This window comes from Chanos chanos, chromosome 7 (assembly GCF_902362185.1).
Source record: "Chanos chanos chromosome 7, fChaCha1.1, whole genome shotgun sequence".
NCBI lineage: Eukaryota > Metazoa > Chordata > Actinopteri > Gonorynchiformes > Chanidae > Chanos > Chanos chanos.
In genome coordinates, this window is record NC_044501.1 from 30,179,863 (window position 1) to 30,200,489 (window position 20,627).

The 20,627-nt window shown below is 41.5% G+C and overlaps 3 protein-coding genes across 3 annotated transcripts in view; 2 read left to right on the forward strand and 1 right to left on the reverse strand.

The window, feature by feature from the left end:
- The first annotated feature begins 1,123 nt into the window (after positions 1-1,123).
- Positions 1,124-5,315, forward strand: LOC115816193 (uncharacterized). Its single transcript, XM_030779161.1, has 3 exons — positions 1,124-1,298; positions 4,329-4,688; positions 4,960-5,315. The coding sequence occupies exons 1-3, from the start codon at positions 1,124-1,126 to the stop codon at positions 5,313-5,315; spliced, it is 891 nt and encodes a 296-aa protein (XP_030635021.1).
- A 1,205-nt stretch (positions 5,316-6,520) lies between these two features.
- Positions 6,521-11,639, reverse strand: mettl4 (methyltransferase 4, N6-adenosine). Its single transcript, XM_030780544.1, has 8 exons — positions 11,242-11,639; positions 9,639-9,704; positions 9,058-9,418; positions 8,791-8,860; positions 8,520-8,694; positions 7,536-7,639; positions 7,364-7,449; positions 6,521-6,777 (listed from the first exon to the last, which is right to left on the reverse strand). Exons 1-8 carry the CDS (start codon positions 11,506-11,508, stop codon positions 6,584-6,586), a joined length of 1,323 nt encoding a protein of 440 aa, XP_030636404.1. The 5' UTR covers positions 11,509-11,639; the 3' UTR covers positions 6,521-6,583.
- Positions 11,640-12,261: 622 nt separating this feature from the next.
- smchd1 (structural maintenance of chromosomes flexible hinge domain containing 1) overlaps positions 12,262-20,627 on the forward strand; it is a 32,351-nt gene continuing 23,985 nt past the window's right edge. The window contains exons 1-16 of the mRNA XM_030779162.1: positions 12,262-12,453; positions 12,821-12,896; positions 15,257-15,415; positions 15,741-15,823; positions 15,952-16,085; positions 16,208-16,322; positions 16,432-16,551; positions 16,808-16,974; positions 17,180-17,267; positions 17,377-17,590; positions 17,982-18,099; positions 19,075-19,258; positions 19,414-19,485; positions 19,739-19,864; positions 20,181-20,294; positions 20,401-20,507. Of these exons, the coding sequence (XP_030635022.1) occupies positions 12,262-12,453; positions 12,821-12,896; positions 15,257-15,415; positions 15,741-15,823; positions 15,952-16,085; positions 16,208-16,322; positions 16,432-16,551; positions 16,808-16,974; positions 17,180-17,267; positions 17,377-17,590; positions 17,982-18,099; positions 19,075-19,258; positions 19,414-19,485; positions 19,739-19,864; positions 20,181-20,294; positions 20,401-20,507 (2,069 nt within the window). The remainder of the gene's footprint in view (positions 12,454-12,820; positions 12,897-15,256; positions 15,416-15,740; positions 15,824-15,951; positions 16,086-16,207; positions 16,323-16,431; positions 16,552-16,807; positions 16,975-17,179; positions 17,268-17,376; positions 17,591-17,981; positions 18,100-19,074; positions 19,259-19,413; positions 19,486-19,738; positions 19,865-20,180; positions 20,295-20,400; positions 20,508-20,627) is intronic.

The following is a 20,627-nucleotide window of genomic DNA, read 5'->3' on the forward strand; positions in this document are numbered from 1 at the left end:
TGTCAGCTGTGCATTTTCCATACACCAAGTTTGAATCCTCTTCCATTCACTACTTTCGTCATCTGCGTCTAGTTTGGTATTCACTGCATCCTGCAGCTGCTCAGCTTGCTGCTCACTTTGCTGTACAGCTAAGATTTGACATCCATCAAGAGGGTGTAAATTGTAAATCCTTTCTAGCCTTTGAAGCTCTTCCCAAGTCTGTGTACCTCCTTTTCTGGGAGGGGGTACCTTTGCTGAAAATTTTTCAACCAAATCTGGTGTTAGGGGGATGTTCGTCTGGATGTTTGTCCTAGATGCATTTCCGTCCTCATCTGTAACTTCTTCTCCTGTAGGCCTCACGCATCTCTGGTATCTAGTTCTAAATATTCTCAGAGCTGTCGGTTTATCATTAGAGCTGACCTCCTCCCGTTCCCCCTCATCCTTGTTGTTTTCATAAGCCCTTGGGTCATCCACTTTTTATGCCAGTTGTTTTACATCTTCCCATGGGTACAAGGGAGATAACATGGAAGTTGACTCTGAGTTTGGCCTTGCAGAGGTGCCTTGGTTATGGCTACCTCTCACCTCAGAGTGAGAGTGAGTGTGGGCGTTTTCTTGAGCTGGCGGATTGCCAACTGCAGTGTCGTTGGCGAAATGGACCTTTTTCTCTCTCTCTCTGTGCTTCTCATTCTCAGAGCGCGGAAAATCAACGGTAGCTTTTAACTTACCATTCTCATGCTGACTTTTATCTCGTTCAACTTTTAGTTCATGCTGTCTGAGCTTAGAGAGAGCCACCAAAAGCCATTTAGTTTTTTCTGTGCCATCTTTCATGCGTTGTGTTTTACCCCATGCCCTTTTAATATCATCAGGATGCCACTGATCATTCTTACAAGGTTTAATGCCATACTTTGCACATATCTCTGTCTCAGTGTTGGCTAAATCAAAATGTGAATCAAACCACTTAACCAGTCCATCCTTAACATCAGACAATGCAACATTTGGAGGCAATACTCCTCCCTTCTGTGTGGTATCTTTCCCTGTACAACTCATGGTAAACTGCGTATACGACTTCTTCTAGTTAGTCTAACTTCTTTTGACTAATAGGGAGACCAACATCATATGAGTTTACAGCTAAACAAACTTCGTAATGGAGATAGAACTGGGAACGACTCACGCGCACACTTACGGCGTTGGCTTTGTCACTCCGGAGGGCAATCCCCGATGGCCGCAGTCCATGGAATTTCCCCGTGCTGTCCGAAGAGTTACTCGTCAACCGTCTCCGCTCCGCATCTTTACATTCGACAGTCTTCTATTCCAACCGGGTCACGGCACCAAATTGTTGGGCATCAGTGTTTTTAAAAATGTTGAAAATAATAAACAGGCATGACGATGACTTAAGGTAGGTCTTTTGTCTTTATTGAGTAAAAGGTAGCGTATACAGCAAAAGCAGAGAGGAGGTCATCAGAGACACCCAGGCAGAGTCTCGATGGTGAAAAGACTCACAACAAGGTCTCACACACACACAGATATCCGTGCAGCCAAGGGCCTTTGGCCTTGACGCCCATAGATAATGAGAGCGTTCTAAAACTGTGGGGCAGGTGTGTGAGAGCTTGGTTGATAGACCAGTGTTTGAGTGAGAGAAGTGTAACACAAGATGAAAAGTATGTCCACACATTCCATTCACTTAACAAAATATATACCTGTGATCGTATTTTACCACTACACCTCACTAAGAGACCAAAGAGGTCTGGTGACGGTCAAAGTATTCAGCTAGGCCCCACATTTCATACATACAAACATTTCCAATTCATGTTCACAATCTTACAGTTTAAAACACCCCACAAACACTCCCAATTACACTTAAATGTTTGTTAGCGTCTTTACTGTTTGTTTTACCGTTACTGTCCCTATCACGTTACACTCACACACAATCACCCAGTTAAATGTTTGTCCCATCTTTATTATACATATCGCTTTGTTTGAATGTTCGTATTGCGTTGTAATGTTTGTTGGATTGTCGTGTCTCCCTCTGTTTTCTCTGTTTGTCCGTCTGTTTGGTTATCTGTTTGGTTACAGTAGCATGGGACTACCGGTGCAGGGGAGGACCAAACAGAACCGTAGGAACGCGAGTTCATTTATTTGGTTTAGCTGGAGTGGCGCCTGCGTGATTGCACACGGGGAAGGGGCCACTCCAGGTAAAAGGAGTTTTTGAACCCTCCCTACCCTAATAATAACCCTAACCCTAACTCTACCCTCCTCTCTTCCAGTTTTGCATCTCCTGTTGCCTGTGCTGTCATAAGTTTCCATCATGGGATGACCCCTGTGTTGGTCTGGCAAGACATTCAAAATCAGTCGACTGTTCCTTTTCACCGACCCAAGTGCATCTCAGTGGGAATACAGGACATACAGACAGTCTTTGTCTGGGTACCCTCTGAGAACCTGCCCAGTGGTGCCAGTTCCCTGTCCCAATTCAACCATTAACACTTGCTTTTTCTAGACACCTCATTGTACCTGTGAGGAGCACTGTGGCAGTAACACATTTAGCCATTGTTTTGAGTTGTTAGAAGAAGATGAAAACAGGTATGTAATGACTATGGTGAGATGTCTGACTGATCGGCACGGATACCTGCGCCTTTCCATTTAAACCCTGACAGGATCCCTGAGCGCCAGAAATCATATGACTTACAGATTGTTTGGTGTGTTTTATTTTCGACGATGTGGTACACCTAATAAACAGGTTACCCCAAAGCATTAATTTGAGTCTGTTACTCTTCATGTGGTGACTCAAGTACAACAATAGGGGGCAAAGTACACACCACCAAAAGCAAATTTCCCCAATCTAAGGGATAACACTGTGAGGGAGATTCTTCTACCTGGAAGAGAGTTACTAAGTCTCAGAAGAATAGACCAATATAGATATTATGAATCATTTTTTATTTAATGCGACACAGGAGAAGCACACCTCAGAGATGAAGCGCAGTTCTCACTGAGGTTAAGGAGTGCATAGCTTTTCATACAGTAAGACAAACAAGTCCAATGACATGTGTTGGGGTTTACAAGATAACTTCTCACATTGAACACAGGATGCTTGTTGGTCGTACTCCAGATGGCACAGACACACAGTTATCTCAGAGGTCTTATCTTCTTTGCAGTAAATGCATGTTGTTCTAACACACACATACTTTTCACAGCACAGAGTAATTTAGCAAGCACAGGTCTCGCCACAATATTAATACTTCATCATGACGATGTCATAAGGCACAGTTTCCTTGTAAGAGTTACAATCATAATGCAAAGAAATATTTTCCCCACAAAAGCTCGTTTTTAATATCACAGTTAGAACTTTCCCAGGCCTTACCCTTTCCCCAGTAGTAGGTAGAAATCTTAAAGTAACAACCAATAACATGTTAAGTCTTCAAGATGCTAGTTTGGAAATTGAGTTATTTACTCTCAGAACCTGCATTGCTCATACTGCCTCAAAAAATCAAAGGTTTCAGAGGAAGCCTTTCACTTCACTCTTTCAATAATCATTAGTTTTCTCTCCAGGTCTTCATGTTCACAGTGCTCCATGAAGTAAGTTATATGTAGTCATTTTTGACTGAGGCTTTGATGTTACGTTTCCACTCTCTGCTTCATATGTCCTGGTCTTTTTGAACCAGTCTTATGGTTTACTAAGATCACAAATAAAGAGTCAGGGTTTGCTACTAAACATTTACAAACTGAGAGTCTAATGTGGATGGGGGCATAGAAGTACTCTTCCTCTCTTTTGGAAGTGAACAGTTCAGACGTGTTCAGTGGAAACTGTATGATTGCTAATTACATTTCCATAAATCCGAAGAGCCCTCTGACGACTGTTTCAACTGCCACAGAGCTTGTCGTAGTGCACCTTTATTTATTTATTTATTTATTTTACTCCACATGCATAAAGGACACAGAACAAGGGGGTTATGCAAAACCATTTTGATCGACCATTCTGTCCATCCTCTTTTATAATCTGGGTTAGGTCAAGTAACCACAAGTCTCTGGGGCCAACAGCCACAACTAGAACACATAGATGTCTAAAAGAACAACCACTGAGACAAATGCATTCAAAAATGATATGTTTTTTCCCCTGTATACGTCCAGTCAGAGAAAAAAAAAAGCCACAGAACTTTCAGTCGTCTCTTTTTTTCTGTCTCTTTTTGCTGTTGTCTGTCAAAAGAAGGGAGACAGCTGACAGTGATGATTGCACTAGCATTCCTTTTGCTTCTCGGAGCATTCGGTAAGTTGCGGAGAGAATCTCAGTGGAAAATACTGTTTTTGTTATTTGTTATTATGCGATTGTGATATTAAGTGCTCTTCTTTGCTTTCAGATGGGGCAAATGCACAAGTACAAAGCTTACCTCAAACGAATGTTGTAGTGTCAGTTGAGGTTGGTAATGACGTGACTCTGAGTTGTTCCTGTCAGACAGAAATGGCCATGCACTATTCATGGTATAAACACGTCTGGGGGCAAAAACCCCAGCTCATATCAACCATCTACAAATACGATACTCAAGCCATGTTTTATAATGAGTTTGAGGATAATCCTCGATTCACTGTGCAGAGAGGTGTAGACATAAATCATCTGAGGATTTCAGAGGTTCAGTCTGAAGATGTAGCTACCTACTACTGCGGTGGTGCTCACTCTAATGTTATTGAATTTGATGTGGGGATAGACCTTATCGTGAAAGGTAAGTTCTGCTTCAAACAGATAATTGAGATTAAACTGCCACATGAAATTTAGATCCAGTGTTTAAATTAAGTTGACTTTTTGGTTTAGGAATAAATGTCTCTTCACTTAAATGTATTATGACATGTTTAGTTTCTGCCCCATGGACTGACTGTATGTTTTTTGCAATGGTGCTGCCTCCTTTGTTTGAGTTACTTAAGATAATATGTAGAATTTACAATGTGGAGAATCACTGTAAACATATGAGGTTTTTTTTATTTTTTAATGTCAAGAGGCCAAAACCGAAGGCTTTGTGGTTCAACAGAATTCCGCATCTCAGCTTGTGAAGCCTGGAGCCAATGTAACCCTGCAGTGTACCATTCATCCAATGGGAGAGAGCTGTGCAGGACAACACCATGTTTATTGGTTTAGACAAAACCCTGAACAGTCATATCCTGGAATCATTTACACCTATGAAAACTCGAGTGATCAGTGTGAGAGGAGCTGTGTCTACAACCTCCCCAAAAGGAACATCGGCCTCTCAGATGCTGGAACTTATTACTGTGCTGTGGTCACATGTGGGAAGATACTGGTGGGGAATGGAACAAGAGTGGATACTCAAGATACAGGTATGCATCACTCAGTGTAGTTAACCGTAACTATGTATACACAGCATCAGAAAGTCACAGAGTTACCTGTCTCTTTAGGAGATTCGTGCCATTCTCAGATGACTCTGCTTACCTTGATGTCCATCATGAGAACTGGATTTCTCCTCTTTATCTTGATCTGTCTGGGAGTATCGCATCGGATCCGAAAATGACACACAGCAATAGCAGAGATGGAACGTCACCGATGCCTTTATTAAAAGTGATGTTTGGTATTCTGATATTCAGGTTTCTGTGCTTGCCAGTAATTGTCACAGCAGCTGAGCTGTATTATCTGAAAAATATGACTTTACAATAAAATGCACAATATCTAACTGCTGATAGCATAAAGTTTGCTGACAGCAAAAAATGCATCAAAGTTTATATATACGTTTTTGGAAGGACAGGGTTTAATAAAGTAGTGAAAGCATTTCTTGTCTTGCTAAAGAGAAAGCAAAACTTTACAACATATCTTGTCAACTTGTTGACAGATATCTTGTAAACAGATTATTGTTCCTGTCCATGAGGACAGACCTGTGATACATGCATTAGCTCTTTATTGATACACAGAGAGAATATGTTCATTATAAAGCACAAAGTTAACAAAAGATACTTGGAATAATCAAACACAGCAGCTGGGTACTGGGTCTCTAGTGAAATACATACATACACACACACACACACACACACACACACACACACATACATATATATATATATATATATATACATACATACATATATATATATATGTGTGTGTGTGTGTGTGTGTGTGTGTGTGTGTGTGTGTGTGTGTGTGTGTGAGTTTGTCTCTCTCTCTCTCTCTCTCTCTAAACCACGTGGCATTGTAGGAATATGTCATTAATACATTCAACAATAACTTAATACTCTGTTCCCTTGAGGTATAGCTGCACAGAACTGCTTGGCTGTGGACCTTTTTTTTTTTTAAAAAAAAAAGACAAAAAAAAAAGTGATGAGATACTGTTATAAAATTACAAATATGTTGAATTTTATTGACAGTATACAGCAAAAATGAATCACCTTGAAAAATATCAGTACAAAATACAATACAAAACCATTTACACATATGATGGAATCTTTTAAAAAAGGCTATTTATTGAGGGGGTAAACAGACCCTGATCAAAGCAGGATAAAATGATCAGGGAACTTCATAACCTGCGTTGTGGTGAAGAAACGGAGATTGAGAGCTCTTTTAGAACAATGAATTCTTATTTAATAACTAATAACTTTTTTTTTCTTTTTTTAAGACATTTCATTGCTCGCTTGTTTTTTGAGACTCTGAAAGAACAGGTGCACTGGGTGATTCTTCTCTGTTCTCTGTGGAAAAGTAGCTGACATGTTGAAACTTGATGACTTCATTTCCCCAGCTGGTCCACCGTGGCTGAAGGCTCCGCGCAAACATCTCCAGACACTTAGCATCGTGGCTAACATACGGCTTCATCACAGCTACAATAAAAAGTTTTAGAGTTTTATGTCTCAGGAGAGCTCCATTAATGGCAGACTGTTCACTTAACAGCTAGTTTCTGGTTTCAGAGCACCCTCCTTGAGTATTGATACTCAGAAGTAACACTTAATATCATCTAAATACACTCTTATATGTCTGTGTGGAAATCACAGGTACTATCGAAGATACATCATTTGTGTAATAGTTCATAACATTTACAATTTTTTTAATTCTTAGTTTTAAAAAATATGCTGTAACTTTGAAACAAGCTGTTTATTTCCAAATATATGTAAAAAAAAAAAAAAAAAAAAAAAAAAGACCCACACATTAATTTAGAGGTTGTGTACGAGCTGGATTAAACATGCCTTAAGCTAAATTAGCAGTAATTTTGTGGGGGGTATATGAATGTGTAATGACAGTCAGAGCTGTACTGCCCTGTAGGGTACAAATGAGAAACGAGAGACACAATGATTTCAGTAACTGACGACTAACTGACAATTCATATTAAATGACAGGTAGTTAACATGTTAAGTAAGAAAACCCTGAAAGAGAGAGAGAGAGAGAGAGAGAGAGAGAGAGAAAACACACCTGCAAGTGATGGTTTGTGAGAATGCAGTATTGATGGGATGCTGATAAGAAGCTTCTGGTCTGGAATCTCCGATTCTTCTGCAGGACTACAACAAAAACACACAGGACAATAACATACACATACAAACACACACACACTTTCCCGCACTCCATATTTATCGATAGGACATACCTGTTAATGTCCTCGTTACCATGGTACCTGCCGATTAACAGGACTTCATAGGGCTTCTTATGTGGTGAGTCCAGAGGGAACACAAAATCACCTGCCTTTGTCACCTAGAGACGACATTTAGCCAATCACAGACAATAACTACAGTCAGTGGTTAATATTCATAACTAACCTAAAGTCATATCACTGTCACCATGTGCATACAAATCCTAAAACATGATCCCAGAATTCTATTTTGTACAGTGTGGTGGAAATAACAGTGAACCCAAGAGACAGGGGTTCTTTTTATGAAAAATATGAGAAAATGTGAAGAAATATTACAATACATAATATATTTCATTAAAATAGGCATTAATGTCTAATTTGTATTTGAACTCAACGTTATTTCAAACTTAGATTCAAAATAAAGTAGGGTTGAAGGTCCAAAGTCTGGCTTAGGGACAAAGGCAATATAGTGAAAACCACATATAAATGGCCTCTTTATTATATAGAAAAAACTAATGACTGAGCTATTATTTATTTTTTGTAAGTTCCTCCTGGTGTGAAGTAAGGGTGACAAAAATAAAAACCTAGAGGTGTTTTTTTGTTTTTCTTATTTCTTCCAGGGACACAAAAATTACCATAGTTTAAGAATCTCACACACACACATACACACACACATATATATGTGTGTGTGTGTGTGTGTGTGTGTGTGTATAGACAGATAGATATGTATATATTACACACACACACACACACATACATATTTGAGTATATATGTAGGAATATATACGTGTGTATGTGTGTGTGTGTGTGTGTGTGTATGAATAACATGTAACACAGCCAATTGCATACAACGCTTTGAATTAAAACTCATCCAGTAGCTGCTGAATTAACTGCAAATGACTGTGTTAATACAATACAACCTATCACAGTAACTATAACAATAAAACAGGCACAAGAATGTAAGTGAAATGCTCAGTGTGTGTAATAGGTGTCTGTATCTACCTTAACCCAAAGCCATTCAGCAAGTAATTTTACACCCCAGTGAGGGTAGAGCTCCTCTTTGACGAAACGCAAGTGCCGCAGTCGGTTTGTTACCCAGGTAACCACCACACATCCGGGGCGGCTCAGCATCGGAACAGGAAGCAGCTTGAGCTGAGAGGAGGGCAGAAAACTGTACCTGCCAATCAAAATGGGGTTCAGTGGTCACAGTCTCACAGATATGAACGAAGAAGAGAGAGAGGGAGCGAGGAAAATGAAAAAAAGTTCAGCTAACCTGTTACTACGCTTCACAGACTTGTTCTCCCATGGCGGATCCAGGACTATCAAGTCAAATCTCTCTCCATCTGCAGATGACGTCATATGCAAATATGACTGAAGGGCTACTTTACCTCTATGTAAATATACAGAAGTGACAATACCACTCTGCATCCTCTTTCTATCTATAGCACAGTAATGAAAACAATCTCTGTAATCAAGCCCTGGAAATAAGTATGCTGGTTTAAAACTTGCGTAACATTCAAGCAATGCTGTGTTTACTCACTTGAGATGAGGGGTTGGGTGCGTGTGATATCAGCCAATAAGAAACGGCTGCATGGGGGCAGGAAATACTTCTCCCCCATCAGCGTGACCTCACGGGCGTAGTCATCAGGGTTTTCCGTGATCCTGGAGAACAAGTCCAGCTGCGCATCCGTCAATGGGTCCCCATCAACCACCTGCGTGATGTCATGCGTGTCATCTTCCACTGGAGGCAGTTCTTTAGCCATGTCGCACAGAGCTGCCAAACGGCATTCATGAAGAGAGGGCAAGGGCTGACCAGGCACCGATGGCTTGTCAGAAAAGTAGCCGGTCTTATAACCAGCCTCCACAAGAGATCGATGACCCTCAAGAACCAGAGATCGAACCTAAAACACAGAGAGAAAAATGCTCTGGCTAAACTCATGTCTATAGTTGCAAGCCATGCCAGGGGAAGCTCGGAAAGAATGGACCAAATGAAACGATGAAATACTTTTTGAATGCTCAACTGCCTATGTACACACAGAATACAACTATACACAAGACAGAGAGAGAGACAGAGAGAGAGAGAGAGATTATGATACTATACCAACAAAACAACAACTTTACCCTTTCGTGGTAGGCCTGGGCATCAAGTTCTCCTTGATTGAGATCACAGTATTTTCTCTTCCTTTTCTTTAGAGAAAAATATATTTAATTAGACATGGTACATATGGTCTATGGAAACGCTCTGGAGGAGCCTCCAAACGGTCTATGGGAACACTAAAGATCATCTAACATGTGGCAACAAGCCAGTTTATAAATAGGCATGTGCAGGTAAGATTCATACATAGAGGAAAGACCAATTTAAAGTATCTTAATAGGGTGCTAACAAGCCACCATATGGCACCAGAGCAGCTTCAGTGTACCATGACAACGCTTTAATTTAACACTCTTACATAGGAAGTTCGGTTGGTTACGTTTTGTGGATTGCTTACTAAAGCGCTGCTCTGATTTCCCATGAGTGTTTTGCAGAGCTGAAAACTAGGGGGTGTTCCAGAAAGTGGGTTTAGTGAAAACTCAGAGTTAGTTAACTCAGACTAAGTAGTAAACCTCCTCATAAAAGATCCGCCGGCAACCAAGCCTTTTCCTACCGCTCTCCCTTTCTCTGGAATGGTTTACCCACAGAAATTAGGGAGCCAAACTCTCCTCATACCTTTAAAACCAGACTAAAGACTTATCCATTTTCACTAATTTATGGATAATATAATTTTTTATTTGACTTTGTAATCGACATGTAAAGCCCTCTGAGACTATAGATAGTAACATTAGGCTCTAAATAAACTTGTATTATTATTATTAGTAGTAGTTGTAGTAGTATTACTTAACTAACTCAGAGTTTTCACTAAACCTGCTTTCTGGAATAGCCCCTGGTGATTGGCATGCAGAATATGGTTTGACTTGTTTTCCTGCTTGCTGAACTATTCAGTGACCTCTTGTGTCCTGTGAATGGGCATATTGTCATTAGGGATGAGACAAGCCCTTCATGATGGAAATGTTTCATTCCAAGATAACAGCAATAACCTAGGACAGTTTTGCATTAATTGCTGTTTACCATTCTGTTTATGGAGGTGAGTGGGCTGAAACCACTCATATAAACTCATATAGCATAGCCACCAGAAACTCCTCCCATGAGCAGCAAGCACCTGGGCCTGTAGGTACTTTTAGTACACACTACATATGCGCTCACCACAGAGCTGTACTACAGAGCGAGGTGACTGGTTAATCTAGGTAACAGTACACACATTCAGTAACACATCAGTGTGTGCAGATTTCACACATAAGGTCATGACCCTAGATGAGGAAGTCAAAGTCATTTCAGGGAGGGAAAAAATGAAGTATTTCAGAACAATCAAAAGCAGAAACGGATGAAATTGACACGCAACATAACAGGAGGGTTAATAAACCTCAGTTGTTTGGCTGGTCTTCATCACCGAACTTCAACCAACTGCTTACAGTCACTCCCTGACTCTGGCACTTCTTCCTTTTGCGTTGTCAAACGGGGGATAAACTTGACCAGTATTTCATACCGTACCCTTAGCATGATGGCATGCACGCGACTGAATCACTCAGAAACTGGACTTGTATGGCAGCACCAGCTTTCCTTTATTCATCCTATTCAATGAAATTCTGTAATTGGCAGTAATCGGTTTAAATTATCGTTGTCACTCACCTTTCGTGCTTTCGGAACAACTGTAGTATCATTTTCGCTTTTGGAAGGAGAAGTTTTGTCTGACAGGCCGCAACTGCTCACATTATAACTCTGGGATTTGTCCACAATATGTGGCTTCGAAATGTCAAAAAAGTGACTTTTGAAACGGCATGTAAAGTACCTTTTATGAGTCGCGACCCTACAGCCCACACATTCTCGAAATCCCTCGTCAATGAAAGAGCATGTGTCTAACAACCAACCATAGCTGCTAGCGAATACAATAGCCATGGCCGTAGTTGTATTAACACTATTAACACTAAAATTAAACTACTTTGAAAATTCAGTGTTTTTAAACATGACCAACACATATAACGTTCCCTTGCATCCCATTTTTACGAACGGTCATCCATTGTACTATTTGTGCTGCTGATAATGCGCGACGCCATAACATTTCCTTTTTCCACGGATCAGACTTCGCAGACGAGAACTTCATGATCTGTTATATATGTATAAAATCTGCACGTTTTTACGTTACGTAGAACCGTCTTTCGTACATTGCATATGACGCACAGTTAAAATACGACTCGTAACTGTGCTATTTCATCACGAGCCATGTGACAAAAAGTAGTCTTAAAGGCACAACGTAAAGGTTGCCATTTATTCTACACTGAATCCTCCTTTTTGTAAGAAGTCAACGTTTTTAAAACGAGCTCACTGCATATTAATCTTTCCTATTGCACAGGGTTTGGCAACCATACACGCCTCAATCTAGCGCATGGTTAGTGAAAACATTGCTGAATCACATGGCAGAAATGTTGTGACGTAGCTGAAGTAGTGAATTTTGTTGACTATAACGGCGGCAAAACAACCACAGAGCTTGCAACGTTGCCCATCAACTCTATGAAATGCTCGCGGTAGGTCGTTAAACTCTAACCCTATGGGTAAACATATCCCAAGAAAGGCGATGAAGATTGTTTTTAATGCATAAAAAGGACTTAAATTCGGTGGCTGGTTTATAGCCTGCAGCAGCAAGCAGGAAACATGGCGGAGCCGAAGCAGAGACCATCTCGCCCAGGAGTGTCCCGAGCGTTGACTCCGGGACCCGAAAAGTCTGATCATTCGCAGAGAGGAGTATGCGTGTTTGACTGCCGACCCAAAAGTACAGAAGCTACTGGGAGAGTAATAGACATCCGTAACCTGGACTACAATGGCTTTCTAAAAGCTGTGTCCAAGGTAACGTCTTGATAAATCTTGCGAGATGGGAGTCAGTGTAATGTTAGCAAAGTTACCAGGTAGACGAGTGACATTATGCTAACCGTAAAATGGAATTGCCTCAGCTATACCTAAAGTTAGGACAGTTTAGAGTTATGTCGAGCTACTCAGTGATTGCCCTGTTAGTGAAACAACGCTGTGTTTTGTGTGTCAAAAAGGAGGGTATTTGGGACTAAGGTGTAGATGCGCATGATTGAACTTAGCAAGCTGTGATGACTAATGACTTTACTTGTCCTTAGAATTAAACCATAGTTTAGTTTCAACAGGTAAACTGCAAATTTACTAACTCCCTACTGTAAACGAGCTAATTCAGACTAAACGTTTTTAGGAGTTTTCTATCGCCCGCAACGAAACCTTCGTCCTAACAACAACGGATAGAAGAGAGATTGGTACAGACATATTTGGTGAGTACCATTTGCTTATTATGTAGTCTAAATTCTATGCATGGGGCTTTTCTTTCTCTGTCTAGCTGTAAAAACAGGTACGTTTGTCTTCCCCTCGGTGCTCCCTAGGTTAATTCGCCAATTCAGCGCTAGTGAAGTGGGTGTGTCCGTCATTGTAATTTCCTCAATCCGCATGTACGGCTTTCTCCCAGTACCGGTGTTCATTATCCGAAAAACTGTCGGATGAACGAATTAATATTTATTGATCGCGAATTAAACCTGATAGCAATCCCAATAAAAGTCAGGGGAACAGAGCGGGGAGGAAGTAGGGTTAACACCTCATGTGTACAGCGCTCTGTTTGAAATGACTAAACCACAGTGATTAATGTCGCTACTCAGATGACTCATATTAAGGTTAACACTTTACACTCTTAGTATCTCTGTTATCTAAAAAAAGATGCGAGTTTCAAAGTAACGTGAGAAATGAGAGTTTGAAATGGGCGGGAAAACAGTTGCCGTCAAAGTTGTAGATGTGTCACTCTGAGAAAGAAATTGTTTAGTGTCAAAGGTTATGACAGGCCTACTCAACAACTTAAAATTGAATAGGAAAGTGTCGTAATTGTTGCAGATTCAAACTCCAAACTCATGTCGTGTATCAAAGAGCAAGACAGAAGAGCAAAAAAATCACCACACAGTTCAGGCGTAATTTCCGTTTAAACACACTGCGTATCGAGAGTTTCACAAAGGTCATATCTATCATACAGTTTCGTTTTGCAAACTGTGTAATGAACACATAATCTTAACCCATGAGAAGTGACCAAAAAGTAATATCATCTAAAGAATATCCTTTTAGTCTTTCTCCTAAATGTTGTTTTTTTTTTTAGTATTTTGAGAGGGACAAAGTGAGCCTTCAGCTCATACTGCCTGTTACCAAATACTCAACTCTGTGTTGGATCAGTTATGGCAAGAGCAACCATCTCCTGGGAATTGTTGTGTCTGATTTGATCTAAATGGTAGAAGAACTATCAGAGAATATAAGGTTGTTCCAGGTAACCATTAGCATCCTCTGGTGCAAGCAATAGCCACTCAAGCTCTTCCTGTGTTCCAAGATAATAAACCATCATAGATATTGCTAAATATGGATTATTGATTTGTGTCGTGAACATCAGAGATTTAGAACTAGTCTCCAACAGGACTAGATCTAAACCTCATCAGACCTTTCTTAGAGGTTCTGGAGTGCAGGCAGAGTGGAACTCCAACTAGAGTTGCACGGTTTGGTCCAAAAAAACGGTACGATTTGGACTGTGATATTGCTGCTTAGATATCAAAGCTAAACTCACATAAAGGCATAAAATCATGCTGAATAGGATATTTTGAAATGTTGATCCCAACTTAATAAGATAATTGGCTCAATTACTAAATAACAGAATGAGCCAAACTATTTATAACTTTTAAAAAAAAAAACATCTTCTCTCGTTCAGCTTCATGCCTGCAAAGCACCAAGAGTCATTTCTTTGTTTTGGTTTAGCCTGGCTTTTATCTATGTAGGGTTTTTTTGTTGTTGTTGTTTGTGTGTGTGTTTTTTTTTTTTTCATGGACACAGGCACTTGTGTGGGTCTTCTTCTGTCGTACATTTATCATAAAATTCTGTATTGTCGGAGTTGTGAGAGATAAAGCCAGACAAGGAGTCTAGATACAGAAAAAACAGTGAACAGAGTGGAGGCGCAGTGGAGTTCCCTCTGCCGACTCCGTCATTGTCCTAGACCTTGGAGGTTACTTACCACAAATGAAAAAATGGAGACTTGCATATATTTGCTTCTCGGTAATTAAAGGTATTAATATAAAATCAGAAGAACGCTCTGTTGTTGTGCTAACAACTTCATACTGTGTTTGACGTATTAAACAGACAGCTGCCAGCCAGTGAGACACAAGTGTTTTTTGTGTTCATAGTATAAATATTTTTAATTCAGTTCCAGCCTTTTGTGGTTTAGTAATCGCATGTGGCCTTATTGTTGTTAGCATTTTATTTCAAAGAATCGTGCCACCCTAAGTCTGACACAGCTCAGAACATGTCTAACAGCATTGCAAGAAACATTGGAGCTGTTGTGAAGACAAATGACTGAACAGATGAATTGAAATCCATTCACTGCATGACATTGCTGTTATTTTGTCCATCTTTGCATTTGCTCTCTTCTTCAGATTGCAAATGGAAGTGCAAATCTAAGTATAATAGTGTTCTGTAGTTTCTTTATGTTATTACGAAGTTATTAAGTTGTTATCACATGGTGATTATGTTGGAAGGAAGCTGGCTGAGTACTTAAATGTTATTTTAATGTTGTTTAAATGTGACGAATACGTCACCTTTGACGGTGTTATTGCAGATCAACTCGAGGATGGGAAGACGCTACACCTTCTGCATTCGGTGGATCAGGTGTTGCCCATGGCAACCCAGGAACGCATCGAGTACCTGCCGCACTACCACACGCTTGTGCAGAGCGGCATGTATGAGTACTACGCCAGCGAAGGACAGAAATCACTTCGTAAGGACACACACACACACACACACACACACACACACACACACACACTTGCCCCACTGTTCCTCTCTCCCTCACAGACACAGAGACAATCACACACATGCATGCACATGCTTGCCACTCTGTTCTTCACTCCCTCATTCACACAGAGACAAACACATACACTCACACATGCCTCACTTCACTCACACATGCCCTGTGTACGTAGACTGTGCTCTGCCGTCTGTGCTTGGTACGGTGAGGCATGTGAAAGGCTGTCATGTTTAAGTACATCGTTTCTGTTTATGCGTTTTGATTGTGTTCATGTTTTTTTTTTGTGTTCTTGCAGCGTACGCCTTTGCTGAGCTCATTGATAACGCCCTCTCAGCCACAGCAGACAACACTGGAGTCAGGACGATTGACATCCGACTGGTGAGCAGCTACTGAATCACACCACATTAAAATGACTCTGTGTGTGTGTGTGCGTGCGCGTGTGCGTGTGTTCACTCTCTCTCGTTCACTCTTCTCTCTGAACCCATCCCTCTCTTTCTATTGTCCAGTTGTTTGATGAATCCCAGGGGAAGCCAGCAGTGGTTGTACTGGATAATGGTCGCGGCATGACCTCCAAACAGCTGAATAACTGGGCTGTTTACAGACTGTCCAAATTTACACGTGACAACGGCACTTTCCAGAGGTAAAACCGCAAATCAAATACATTTGATGTAATGCAACTTTTTAAGCCAGTGAAATAAAGAGTTGAATGACCCTGACAACCGGGCCTAACGCCTGTGTGTTTGTCATGCGCTGTTGCTATAGCGACCACACGGGTTACAGTCGGCCCAATCCGGTTCCACGCAGTCTGAACAGCGACATCTCATACTTTGGCGTCGGGGGCAAACAGGCTGTGTTCTATATCGGACAGTCAGTCAGGGTACGTCTGCAGATCCACATAACCACAGCGGTCAGGCTCTCTGTGTGTGTGTGTGTGTGTGTGTTTCTGTTTCTGTATGTGAAAGTGACACGATGTCTCTTTGCTTTAGATGATCAGCAAACCGGCTGGCTCTCCAGATGTCCACGAATTTGTCATGTCCAAGGAAGACTTTGAGCGGAAGGAGAAAAACAAAGAGGAAATTTACAGCGGCGTCATCCTGAATAGAAATGTGAGAGTCTGAAATGAGCTTTCACTCTTTAGAATGAGCGGGACTTTAATTATTAAATATAGATGGGACTTTCACCAGCTCACGTCCACTGGAATTTAATGAGGGCATTAATGTGACTTCAGAGAACAAGAATACATTAAATACTCTCTGCTGTATGAACACTTAATGTGATATTGATATCAAACATTTACTTCACTCTTTCTCTCACTCTCTCTCTGTCGCTCTCTGTCGCTCTCTTGGTCTCTCTCTCTCTCAGCCTGGAGTCTGGTCTCATGTGAACAGTGCTGAAGAGCCTTTCTTGCAGTCGTTAATTCAGGAGGAGGTCGGGAAAGAGAGTTTCACAGCAGTGGTTATAACAGGCATCCAGCCCGAACACATCACCTATCTCAAACAGCACTTTAGCATGTGGACCAGGGAGCTCGCGTAAGTCACACACAGACACGTTCCACACACACATTCTCGCATACACACACATACACACAACCACATACACAAGCACACACACACACACACATACACACAAGCACACGCACACACATACACATACACACATACTCTGCCAGCACACACTTGCAGCTGCTCGTCAAGACTCTTAGTATTGCTGACATGATGAACTGTCTTTTTCCAGACATATTTATCATTACTACGTTCACGGCGTTACTGGAAATGACCTGAGAGATCCCAGCGGCAAATCTCCCTCCAACATCGACATCCAGGTAAGAGTTCATGTCTGTGTTTGATCAGTGGAAAAGGGGCCAGATGTGGAAGTTAAGATGAAACTTGCCTTCCTCTCCCTCTTCTTTTCTCTCTCTCTCTCTGTGTCAGATCTCTCTGGTGGAGAAGTCTCCTCGGCTGCCTCGGCTGGTGAACCTGAGGGAGGTGGATAATGACATGCAGACTCTGTATGTGAGCTCCAGTGTGGCTGTGTTTGAGTTTAAAGCTTCTGCAGAGGGAGATGCTGCTGTGGAGGGACTGCTGAGATATCACCCTTTCCTCTACGACAGAGAAACCTATCCTGAGGACCCCTACGCCATGCCAGGTAAGACACACATGCTCACACATACACATACACACACATACACATACATAAACGCATCTGCACGCACACTTACATACACACACACACACACAGATATCGCAGTCTGTCATAAAGAGACAGGAGCATATTTACATGTTTTGAAACCTCAGCCTTACACACATGCTCCTCTGCACAGACACCTACTTTCGTTCACTCGCATGCACACACGCACACACACACACGCACTGCAGTCTGTGATATGAAGACAAATGCCAAGTAACAGGTTAAAATAATTAGATACCTCAGTCTCACACACTCACTCTTCAACAGAGACGCTCACAGTCAGAAAGTGATGTCTTTGGAACTAGGGCTGTTATAATTGTATGTGTGTGTGTGTGTGTGTTTGTTTCAGGCCCAGCTGATGATGATGATGAAGAGTGTGTGGTGTTGAATGCAGAGGGCCGGGGGAAGAGGCCAATCTTTGAATGTTTCTGGAATGGGAGACTGATTCCTTACACCACTGTCTCAGAGTAATGATAACATTCACACAACGTTGTCACAACGTTATAAAACATTAATACACGTTACTGCCACCACTATATCACAACACGAGAACCTTTCCCTGCATTTAGCATCCCAGGGTTATCAACAACTTAAAAATTAATAAGACTTTATCAAGAGATTTAACATCTACTCGTTTGTTAACCAAGGTTGAAATAACACACAAATCTAACAGTTAGTTAATGTTCGATCCAGTCTCAGAGAACGCGAACAGTAATTTCTCCCTCTGTTTTGAATTTGGGGTGCACGCTGGGGCAGTGGGTAGCACTGTCGCCTCACAGCAAGAAGGTCCCGGGTATGCATGTTTGCATGTTCTCCCCATGTGCGCGTGGGTTTCCTCTGGGAGCTCAGGTTTCTTCCCACAGTCCAAAGATGTACAGGTCAGGCGAATTGGAGAGACTAAACTGCCCCTAGGTGTGAATGAGTGTGTGAATGTGTGTCTGTCCTGTGATGGACTGGCAACCTGTCCATGGTGTTTCCCCGCCTTTCGGCCAGTGAATGCTGGGATAGGCTCCAGCACCCCCCACGACTCTAATTAGGATAAGCGGCTTAGAGAGTGAGTGAGCGAGCGTTTTGCATTGATTCTAGACAAATGTAACAGAAAATCATTCATTCATTTTGATTTAAAAAATGTAACTTTGTTTACTGTTTTTATCTGGAGCAACTGTTTTGAATTCCTTCAGTCGTTCAAGCAAAAAATGAAGTAATTTAGGCAGAGAAACACAGTAACAAAGGAGGAAAGATGAAAAATGAGTAGTGAGTGAAACAATACAGGCCAAATCTAAATCTGGTATTTCTCTCTCTCCCTCCCCCTCTCTCTGTCTCTCTCTCTCTCTCTCTCTCTCTCTCTGTCCCTCTCCCCCTCTCTCTTCTTCCCTCCCTCTCGTCTTCCTGTGTTTGTGTGTGTATGCATGTGTTAATCTGTGTGTTTGTGTGTTATGTAGGTTTGAGTGGTGTGCAAGGCCTAAGAAGGGAGCGTCTGTGCCTTTGGAGTGTTATAACAGGATCTCTGGCGTTCTCTTTGCCAACGATCGCTTCCAGGTCAGCACAAACAAGCTAACGTTTATGGATCTGGAGCTGAAGTTAAAGGATAAAGAGACCATTTTCACTCGCGTGGTTAACGGCCAGGTAACACACGCACGCGTAGATACAGAGTCACATACACACACACACACACACACACACGCACAAACTGCCTGTCAGTCTCTCTCGCTCTCTCTCTCTCATGCACAATCATCTATTCAATCAATTAACCAACTGTTTGATGTTTATTTCTCTTGCAGGAGCAGAGAGTGAAGATCCAGCGAGAGTTTGTCGCTTGGTTGAAGGATTGCCATGAGCACTTTGATAAGCAGGTTTGTCTTTGTACTTGTGTGTCTCATATTATAGTGGTGTTGTGTGAACCAAAGTTGTATAGAAACCTTTGAAACCTGGTTTTATTGTCAAAACAACAGGTTTTGAGGTAAAATAAAATATTTCTTTGTGTAGTGTTATGGTTGGGTTACTGATCTGTATTTACAGTTAAACGGGAGTCAACGGGAATTCCCCATTAAGTTATAAAAAGTAATACTAACACACAGACCTCTTTGTGTGTCTGTGTGTGCGCAGGTGAAGTTCATGGGTTTTCAGGGTGTGACATCACGTTCCGACGTGACTACAAAGAGACTCCAGTCTCCCTGGGCGTGTTTCCGAGCCATCCGATGGGACGGCAAGACTTTTAAAAGTGGAGACTATGTGAGCAGCCACATTCTCACACACACACACACACACACACACCTACGTCTTCCATACACATGTACCGTAAATAACTGCCCACACCACACACGTTCAAAAACACATCATATATTACATGTATTTATTACACACACGTTCAAAAACACATCATTTATTACATGTATTTATTACATGCAGCATTTGAATTATGTCTCTGTGCCTGTGGATGGTTATACTCTGTTTATATGTTTTGTTGTTCTCGCTCTCTCTCTCTCTTCCTCTCTCTCTCTCTCTCTCTCTCTCTCCGTGTGTGTGTGTGTGTGTTTCTGTGTGTCAGGTGAAGTCAGTGAAGACCCAGCCGATCCTGTTTGGTTCTATAGTTCAGTTCCTCTTGTACGGCCACCATGAGGGAGATGTTTATGCCACAGGGGGCCACGTTCAGATCTCCATGGTGAGAGGAACAGAATTGGGAAGGGGGTAGGGCTCATTCTGAGGCCAAAAAACAGACAAGTTCAAATTTGATAAGGTAAACAGAGTGTTTTTGACTGTTTCCTTAGGAACCGAAAGAATTGTATGATGAAGTACGAATCATCCCAATCACGAAGATCGACCGACAGGTTTCTACTGCTGCTATAAAGAGGAACATTGAGGAAGAACTAGCCAAGTGAGAATGTCATTAATATAGACTTACCTGCCAGTTAACTTTGATAATGTCTGTTTTTTTCATTGATCTTTTAGTGCATTCATTCTCCCTCCCCCCTCTCTCTGTCTCTCGCTCTCTCTC

What these genes read in the sequence shown, in the direction of transcription:
- LOC115816193 (XM_030779161.1), top strand. Translation starts at nt 1,124, where the DNA reads ATGGAGATAGAACTGGGAACGACTCACGCGCACACTTACGGCGTTGGC. An exon ending in CAGTCTTCTATTCCAACCGG is followed by an intron (nt 1,299 to 4,328) that starts GTCACGGCACCA and finishes CTTTGCTTTCAG; the next exon opens with ATGGGGCAAATGCACAAGTA. An exon ending in GATAGACCTTATCGTGAAAG is followed by an intron (nt 4,689 to 4,959) that starts GTAAGTTCTGCT and finishes TTTAATGTCAAG; the next exon opens with AGGCCAAAACCGAAGGCTTT.
- mettl4 (XM_030780544.1), bottom strand. Translation starts at nt 11,508, where the DNA reads ATGGCTATTGTATTCGCTAGCAGCTATGGTTGGTTGTTAGACACATGC. An exon ending in CACCCAACCCCTCATCTCAA is followed by an intron (nt 8,861 to 9,057) that starts GTGAGTAAACAC and finishes CGTCATCTGCAG; the next exon opens with ATGGAGAGAGATTTGACTTG. An exon ending in TCACAAACCATCACTTGCAG is followed by an intron (nt 6,778 to 7,363) that starts GTGTGTTTTCTC and finishes TTTTTATTGTAG; the next exon opens with CTGTGATGAAGCCGTATGTT.